This window comes from Berghia stephanieae, chromosome 3 (assembly GCF_034508935.2).
Source record: "Berghia stephanieae isolate SIO BIC M18660-M18661 chromosome 3, UCSD_Bste_1.3, whole genome shotgun sequence".
NCBI lineage: Eukaryota > Metazoa > Mollusca > Gastropoda > Nudibranchia > Aeolidiidae > Berghia > Berghia stephanieae.
This window is the reverse complement of record NC_088362.1, coordinates 57,113,398-57,123,397: the sequence shown is the minus strand read 5'-3', so window position 1 is coordinate 57,123,397 and position 10,000 is coordinate 57,113,398. Positions and strand designations below refer to the sequence as shown.

Here is a 10,000-nt window from a genome sequence, read left to right as displayed (position 1 = left end):
ATTTCCCCGAATCTGAAGTTTAAATATGATAAGATAATTAGACCGAATGAGACATTTTAGGGGGAATAATCCTCAATATCTGAAAATGGAAAAACACGGAGTTATGGAGACTTTGAAAACCACTCTTCAATTAATTTCCCAAAGAATTGAGCAATCTAAATCTCTGAAACTGACCCACCTATCAAACTACACGTTCTCATGGGAGTTGAAGGTTATAAGATGAACATGAATTATTCTTTTTCTTCCTCTAATTTTGAATTTTTGTTAACGTTGCCAGTATGTCAAACGTGAAGTAATGATTAATATTCTTAATATTCTTAATATTCCAAGCATTTCCTTTCTGACTATCTATCTATCTATCTATCTATCTATCTATCTATCTATCTATCTATCTATCTATCTATCTATCTATCTATCTATCTATCTATCTATCTATCTCTCTATCTATTTGTATAACTAGCTATCCATTTTATCTGTCCATCTATCTATCTATATATCTATATATCTATCTATCTAGCTATCTATCCATCTATCTATCTATCTACCAATCAACCTCTTTCTACTATCCCTCTACCTATCCATCTATCTATCTATCTATTTGTATATCTATTGTGTATCCATTTTATCTGTCCATCTATCTATCTGTTTATCCATCTATCTATCTATCTATCTATCTATCTATCTATTTTTATTTATCTACATGTCTATCTATGAATCTAAATCTATTTATCTTTCTATGTACAAATCTACCCATCTTTTGATCTACTCGTATCTATCTACTATTATCTATCTGTCTATAAATCAATCTATCTATCAATCAATCAATCAATCAATCAATCTATTTATCTATATAGTTTACTCATTCAACCATAATCCTCTACCTCCGTGCTTTTCTCTCTACCAAGAGAGTTTTGGAACGATCAAATCGAACAAAAGACTAACCCCCAAATCATTACTAACTCTACTAAAATTGGCATGTGTAGGCCCTATATATCTTGTTTTTTATATAATTTCATGAAAAAACCCCCAAAAAACTAGTAGAAACTAGTAATCGTGGAAAGCTCATACGGTAGAGTCACGCTCTCACCGGCCAGGCGGAGTTGTCGTCCCAGTAAGGTCGCGGGTTCAAACCCCCATCACCGCCGCGAAAAATGTTTATTATCTATTGTCTTCTGGCACTTTCCTACCCATTTCATCTCTTGTTGTTAATAAACTGCTTACAATTTGTCTCACGCAAACTGATACTAAGCTGCTAGAAGCTATGGACTGTAATAAGTATTGAATAAAAAGGAATAGAACAGCTTCAATAAAGAACAAAATACCAAACACGGAACGTTTCGGGCTAAAAAAAAATCCGTCTTCAGTCAATATTAAACACAATTTTAGACAACATGAGTACATTACTGAAATAATCAAGACAGAGAGCAGAGAAAAATATTTTTCATGTCATGTCCGCAAATAAAAGGATGTTGAAATATTTTAGTGATGTATTAATATTTTAATGTGTTGTGCTCGGCGCTTTGTTGGGTCCTTGGAAAAGGCTCTTTACTCACAATCTCTCACCGTACTCAGGTGTAAAATGAGTACCTGGCCGTTAAAAGCGTTGTTTCTGTCGGAAAAAAATTGCAATATCGCCTAACAGGCGTCATGTCTCGTTCTACATGTTACGTGCTGCTGTTGATCAGGGGGTCCCTTGTAAAATGCTTTGAGCACGTTTAGCGGATATTGCGCTATATAAAATCTCTTTTTTTATTATTATTTTTTTTTTTTGGCTGATGAAAATTGTAAATAATGATGTGGTAACTGTAGCATCAGTCAAATACCTAGATAGTCGGTGTTAGAGTTGAGTTCATTGTGCACTTAGTTGCAAAATATGTGACCCATCGTCTAAAAACGGTATGTTGTCGGAACGAACCAGATGCTTAAAATGTGAATTTAATGTTAAACTAGTAAAAAATATAAATTGTTGGCATTAGCACCCTAGTATATGGTATCCATTCACCTCAATAAAACATACAAACTCAACACAAGTCTGATATTTCTGGCTATAAATTCGATTTTCAACCTCTTAACCAACCCGACTTGGTATCGTTTTGAGGCCAAGGGTCACATAGGTAGACACGTCGGTTGATTTAGTTCAACGCCTCTAACCGCATAATATCCCCCTTCTTTTCTATTTTTCCAGTTCCAATTCCCATGTCTGCGAGAAATTTCCCACCATCATTTTGGAACAGTTCCTACTACATCCAGCTACAGCAGCACCATCAGCAACAACAGCACCACTACAATGTTTTCAGTCACCATCGTAACCTCCACCACCAACAATCATCGCAACATCTTCCTCACGGCAGCAGCAGTAGTAGTAGTAGCAGTGCCGCAGACATGAGTCTGCATTCTACAGCTCATTATTTTTCTCCGGCTCTGCATGGATTTTCAAACTTACCGGTGAGTTTTATCTCAGTCGTCGTTAACTTATAGATAGAATGCGCTTGGCCAAGGAGTTCACAACATTGCCATCCGGAAGTATAACGAACCAACACACAAACTCTGTGTAACCATGAACTTTTATAGTCTGGTTAATACAGTTTAGTGAGAACAACTCACAAACGCGGATGGCAAAAACAATAACAAAGGCCCGAGTGACGTCATCTTCGAACTATCTATAGACTGACATTAAAGCTCACTAAGACCCATATTTTGACGTCATTTTTGGTCAGTGAACCACCTAGTGAGTTGTCTTTAGTAGTGATCAAGGAAACAAGCGATCCCATTGGTTGAACTATTGAATACAACTCACGATTTGTTTTCTTTTGTGGCCAAAGACTTGTCTTTTGACGTCGTTTGTTGGTTTGTGTCCGACTATGAGTTTATGAAGGCCAAGTTTTTATACGCATCATCTAAATATGTTTATATTTTATACAAGAAAAATAGGAGAGAAATGTGGGTAAGAATCTGAAAGTAAAAGAGTGTAATGAAACAATGTCCGACAAAGCAGAAAGAAAACTACAAGAAAGAAGAAGAAAAACATCCCAAAAATTAGCCTCTCAAGACTGGGGATCGGACCCTAACCGTAGCCACCGTTAACATATAGCCTTACGCGAGAACCCTCTAGGACTGGCAGTTTGACGTCATTTTTTTAGGTTTGTTTAGCGTCTAGTGAGTTGTCGTTAGTAGAGCTCATGGAACAAGTTATTTCATTGGTTGAACTATTGAATACAACTCACGATATGTTTTTTTTTTGTGTGGCAAAAGACTGGCATTTTGACGTCATATTTTGGTCAGCGTCAGCCTATAAGTTACCGATAGCAACGCCTCAACCCTCCTGATTACCAGTCAAAGGCAGACTGTTGTTTTTTTTTTAATTGTATTGTTCTTTCTGCTTTTTCTGGCACTGAGTCGTACATTCATTTTCATGTTTTCTGTCTTACACCAGTGCCCGCTCCCTAATTTGTCACTCTGATAATTATTGTGGGCATTAGATTGAATCCATAGACACCCAGATAACCACGCCTCTCGGACAGTCGTCATAATGTAAACAACGGCATGATTGGTAAACATAGCAAACAACACCAGTTTTACTATCGATGGGATGTTTTTAGGTAAAATACACACTGTTCAACCGCTTGATCAATAGAACCAACACAGAAAACTTAACGGTTTATAATATGATCGAGAAAATCGTGTGATAACTAGTCACCCATCTGGCGGTATGTAAACAATAACAATGATCAGAGAGAGGTCGATTTCATTCATGCCATTGTTTATAAACAAACATCTATGTTTGTCCGAGCACGTGTGAAGGTGTGTTACAAATTCCATGTTTTGATTGATCAAACATCTACTGGTTAATTAGACAAGGAAGATGCAGTGGGATGCCTGGAGTAAAGTAATTACAGTGGACATTGACGTATCCTGAGCCACAGAGGAGTCATGTCCCGTTCCACAAACTGATTCGTGATCAACCGACCAATCTAGTCACTCATGATAATTATACTACAATCCCCATATTTGTCAAATCTTTGAGAAAAGCCAGTCTCTATCCTCTACCTCCGTAAGGACACTACTCCAGACTGAAAACCTTTAAATAACTAATAGCTTAAAATGACTCCCAACTTGTCAAAATATCTGATCTAAGAAAGATGATAGCTTCAGATGGCTCCAAATTTGTCGAAATATCTGAAGTCTAAGACCTTTTCTAAGAAAGATGATAGCTTCAGATGGCTCCAAACTTGTCAAAATGTCTGAAGTCTAAGACCTTATCTAAGAAAAATAATAGCTTAAGATAACTCCCAACTTGTCAAAATACCTGGTCTAAGACCTTTTCTGAAAAGATGGTATCTTAAGATGACTCCCAAACTTGTCAAAATGTCTCATCTCTGAGAAAGGCTTTCTAAAGAAGTTGGGGTCATCTTAATCTTTCGATATCCGAAGTGAATGTTGTCTGGCCAAAACGAAACAAAATAATTATTATTATGTCCAGCTGCATACTCGAAAAGTACACAATAATCATTTGTCAACAAAATCCATAGTTATATTTTTATTATTATGAATATACACCTAAGCCTTAATATTTATTGCGACTTATTTTTTGAATATTTGTTTTTTTTTCTTATCTTTTCCAGTCTGAGTCTTGGGGCTACGGATTGTCAAGCCCAGCCACGGGAATGTCCTACACACATCGACACATGCCTTATGATTTGAGCAGCTATTCCTCCACAAGCAGGTAGTGTAGACTGCCGTATTCTGGAAAAACCCATAATTAAAAAGTTGGCCAGAAAATTCGTCCTTCAAATATCCATCGATTTAAATGACCCTCATCTTGGCAAAAACTCCCAAATCTGGGACCTCGAAGTCCCAGGTTTGGGAGTTTTTGCCAAGATGAGGTTCATTTAAATCGATCGATATTTGAAGGACGAGTTTTCTGGACAAATTTTTATTTATGTTTTTTTTTACGGCAGTAGAGTACATGCATACTTCCCTCCATTGTTATTTTAGAGTATTTCTTTTTCCGTGTCAGATATTGAAATATTGAAAGTGATAAATAAAGGAAGAGGCACTGGGATAGAATAAAGGTTTGAAAATTGAAATGTATGAAACAGTGCCAAACAAAGTAGTCCTTCAGAGCCATTAGGCCCATGGAGCCGGAGTTTATCCCGGTTTCTATATCGTGAAACGGACAATAGCAATTATTTGCTATTCTTTGAGTCTATCGCACTTTCCGCCAAATCTAATTGACTCAGCTACCTATTCACTGCTGGTTGGACATGGAAGGGGGGGGGGGGGCGGAGGTCAGAAAATAATCTCTACTGCATCCGGAATCGATCTAACTCCCTTTGCGTATGAAGCGAGTACTCTGCCAACTGAGCTATCGGGACCCAAGACAAAACAGAGAGAAAAATACAAGAAAAAAATAAACATCCAGAAATATCGGCATAAATAGAATAAACCTATAAAAGACCAAACTACTAGATTTATCGTGGTCATCAATTTGTTGAAACTCATTAACCCTCTCCTTAAAAGCCGGTTTTCAGAATTTTATTAAAAATTTTACACTCACTCTAAACAAAAATAGATTAACCAAACAGCAAAGTAAGAAATAAATTCTATAATATATAATATTGTCCAGCAAAATGAGATCTAAATTACAGTGTCAAGTTCTAAGAGCTATAACAAAATATTTTATTTTGTTTCTGCGATGTTAATGGTTGCATCGGAACGAATATGACGATTTTCCTATGGTTGGTAATGAGAGGGTTAAGGCGATTTAATAAAGTAATGTCAGTGGGTTGCCTTCGGTTTTTAGTTGATAAATAAATAGATTGCTAGATAGAGCTGTCACCGATATTGATCTTAAACCTGCATAAATCACTCATAGAATTTTAATCACATTCGAATCCCCAGGTTTAGCCAGAATTACAACCCGTTCCTGATGCAGTCGTCTATGGTCAGGGCTAACCCATTCAGCGGCATGCCTAGCCACAGTGACGTCACCAAAGAACATTCTAGAACATCGAGGTTTCCTGACCATAGAATCGGCGCCGATTACAGCACGCATCCATCGTTTACCGGTAAGTTTTAAATTAGTGACTGTGTTGTTAGTTCTTAGCAAATAAATTATGATAGCTGTGTAACTTTGCAAATAAACTATGACAGCTGTGTAACTTTGCAAATAAATTATGACAGCTTAGCAACATTGCAAATAAATTATGACAGCTGCGCAACTTTTCTCTCTTCCTCTTTACTCCCGATTCTATTAAATAAAATAAAAAATAATAAAGAACAACAAATATATAAACAAATTCCTAAATAGATCGATAAACAAACATTTGATTAATGAATAAATACCTATGCATTTTGATCAAGTTAAATCTAATTGCGTCCAGAAACATACTTTAAAAAAAAAGAAAATATCCTACAATTTGATACATGACTATTATGTTCACTGGTCAACCTAAAAGTCAATACGGGCAATACAGAATTCACTGCGGTTTCAAAATAATTTAAAATAATATTTTTTGAATTAAAAATTTAAAACTAAAAATAAACACATAAAAAAGACAACCCCCCCCCCCCAAAAAAAAAACAACAAAAAACAACAACAACAAACAAACAAAACAAAACAAAAACAGTAACAGCAAAAAAAAAAAGCGTCCCTCAATAAAACAAAATAAACAACAACAAAAACACAAACAAAAACCAAGAGTGGACCAAAGAGATGGCGGAGATGCAAGGCTCGATGTTGCTTACATGAATGTATGCTTTAAATTTTAACCAAAGAAACATCGTTGATTATGTGTATGTCGTCGTTGACGTAAAACACACATCCAACTTTCCAGGAATGTAAGTGTAAAGAGGTAGATTTTCTTTATATATAGATCTGTGTGTTGTCTTGCTTTGTAGATTTGAATGAAAAACAGATATGAATATTCTTATTAGATGATAATTGATATAATAATATGTTATCTTCTTTCTTTTTGTTTCAGCAATTGATAGTCTTCAAGAAGCAACAAAGGACCTCTACTGGTTTTAGAAGCATCTTATATCAAGGAATGGAGAAGAAAGAAAGAAAACCAATTGTTGATGATGACGTCAAACATACGTGCACATATTTGTAGATCTGATAACTGAACGCGCTATGGGCTTGTTTTGATATTGTTGTATTGGAGAATAGTTTGCAAAAGACGGGAATTCATGGACAAATATAACAAAAGGAAACCAACAAGCGGAGGTCATGTTGACAACCGCATAATTCACGGGAAGGGGTCCTTGAGACTGCGTAGCCAAGATCATCATTATTTATATTACAATAATAAGATCACAACAATTTGGAATGCCAAGACATGTACTGAATAAGTACACATCGCGTCACACCAACATGTACTTATTTGCAGGTCTGATAACCCAATTTGTTATGGGCTCATTGTATTAGAAACACGCTCAAACCAATTCAAAATATTATCCATTACCTATAACATTGTAGCGTTCAAGTATCAGACCTGTAACTAGGTGCACGTTGTGTCAAACCCAAAATAATTGGGCTGTTTTCCCCCCATTTTAAACATCCATAAAGATATACATTTTCTTAATGAGAACTGAAACATATCTCCACCCCCATACTCTCCACATAAAGTCAAAATCCAACATGGCGTCGACTGCATCTCATGGCCAGGTCAGTTGTTGTATCAGTAAGGTCGTGGGTTCGAGCCCCAATCGCCGCGAAACGTTTATTCTCTATTGTCTTTTGGCACTTTTCTTACTCACTTCATTTTCTGTTATTATGTATTGTATTGTGTGACTTCAATTTTGTTCACTCAGAAACTTTGTTCATCTCAGTTTTTATAGGTTATGTTACAGCAGAGGTGGTTGTTAAAGAGTTTACACCCTAATGAGTGCAATATCTTTCTTTAAATAAAATAAATAAATAAAATAAAATAAAATTCCCTTTATTCATCCCTTAGGGGAAATTTGTCTCTAGAGTCTATTCCGAGGGAAGACTGGAATAACCCAGGCGTCAGCCTCAGTGCAGTACCGCAAATTGAGCTAGGGCGAGGTGACTTGCTCAGGGCCACACAGCACAGCGGCGGGTGATCGAACTCGGTACCTTTCGGGTACGAAGCAAAGACCGTACCGCTGATACACGATAATCTGCCTAGATTACCCAGTTGGTTTTCATATGATGAAAATATGTTACGTTACATTATATAGGGGCCGGTTTTCAAATTGTCTGATTATTATCTTTTTCATAGCAAATTTTTCTAGTCATAAAAAATAAGAATAATGCTGAGAATATAAGTGTTAATTCCTATTTTGTGATTGATAATGGTTCTTTATTGTGTCTTTGTATGGACTATGATGTTGTGTCAATAGTTAATTAAATGAGAAAAAAGAATGTACAGAAAATTCTGATTGTTGACCATCATCATCATCATCATCATCATCATCATCGTCATCATCATCATCATCATCATCATCATCATCATCATCATCATCATCATCATCATCATCATCATCATCATCATCATCATCATCGTCATCATCATTATCATCAAGTCGACTATTATTGTAAATATTATAATTTATGAACTATATTGCCTATTTGATAAATAAACTATTTTTGATAATCTAATGCTAAGCATTCTGAGTTTTTTTTCTATGCACCAACCATTGGGGCTTCCTTTTTTTTCTTTTGCTATTGCGCCATAACATGATCAGTTTTCCTGAAAAACAAAGGGATATATATATAAAATTTGTATGCTTTCCTGTTATAGCGAGGAGCTGGTTACTATTTTTCAAAATATAATTTCCAATACGCTTCAACAGTCGTGACGTCACTTCCCTCGTAATGACGCATGGTAACTTAGTAACTGGCTCTAAACAATCGGAACAATGGCGGACGCCCTTATGAAATATTTCTCCGACGAGCATAAAAGTGTATCCAGAGGGGAAAAAAACCATTATTAATCTGATCATGTTTTGACTTTTATACATTCTGTTCACAAGACATATGAAAAGTTCTAGCCAGCATGAAGAATAAAAAGTACCAATTTTCTTTGTTTAGAACCACTGGGCGACGTGACATCAGACTATTGAATCCAATTGCTTACTTTTGTATTGATCTTGCGTGCTGCGTGCCAGAACACGGTATATTTTATATTATATTCTATTTTGTCCAGAAAACGTTAATTTCAAATATCGATCAATTAAATTGACTTTCAATCAATGTGTGCCGTACTCTGAAATATTTTGGCCAGAAAACTCGTCCTTCAAATAAATATCGACCGTAGAGAATGACCCACAGCTTAGCAAAAACTCTTAAATTAGTGACTTAGCGAAGTCCCAGGTTTTAACGTTGTTGCCAAGACGAGGGTCAAGTTTAAATGGTCGACAATTGAAGGACGAGTTTTCTGGCCAAACTTTTGAAAACGTACGGGTTTTTTTCTTCAGAGTACTGCAGACTTCGAGTCGTAGAATTTAGACTCTTCCCTAATTCCACTAAGTTGAACCTATGGGCATAAAACTGTACAAGAAGCACCAGAACAACATGGGGGGTGGGGGTGGAGAAATATCTTTCAATTGTGAAACTCTCTCACTCCGTTGCCATTAAATACCTGCAGGTTCAAACAAAGAAATTGGGACTGACACACACCTACATTAATCCGATAAAACATTCTATTCATTTCAATCCGACTGGGTGGGGTTCCTACCTCCCATAGTGGGCAGGGGGGTACATACTGTGTCTTCTATCCCCTTATATATGTTTTCCAACATGCTTTCAGTCTTTGTCTTGGAATGAGATTACTTGGTTTTGTCCTGGCCCTGGCCGGAGTCCTAGCTGGGAGGGAAACAGTCAAATGCATAGTTATTGTTTTAGGAGATGATATTTTTTTCCTTGTAAATCATCTCTCTGTTATGTATTACTATATTTGTTATTTTTAATGTATAATGTAAGCATTTGAGTGTATTCCTCTTTGTTGGATTTTGTGCATGTGTCCGGATGAGA

The 10,000-nt window shown here is 36.2% G+C and overlaps 1 protein-coding gene across 1 annotated transcript in view; it reads left to right on the top strand.

The window, feature by feature from the left end:
* The window catches only part of LOC144968062 (uncharacterized), a 19,799-nt gene extending 11,173 nt beyond the window's left edge, over positions 1 to 8,626 (top strand). Inside the window, exons 3-6 of the mRNA XM_078906032.1 lie at positions 2,186 to 2,445; positions 4,623 to 4,723; positions 5,902 to 6,068; positions 6,984 to 8,626. Coding sequence (XP_078762158.1) covers positions 2,186 to 2,445; positions 4,623 to 4,723; positions 5,902 to 6,068; positions 6,984 to 7,030 — 575 coding nt within the window. The 3' untranslated portion in view covers positions 7,031 to 8,626. The remainder of the gene's footprint in view (positions 1 to 2,185; positions 2,446 to 4,622; positions 4,724 to 5,901; positions 6,069 to 6,983) is intronic.
* The last annotated feature ends 1,374 nt before the right edge of the window (positions 8,627 to 10,000 follow it).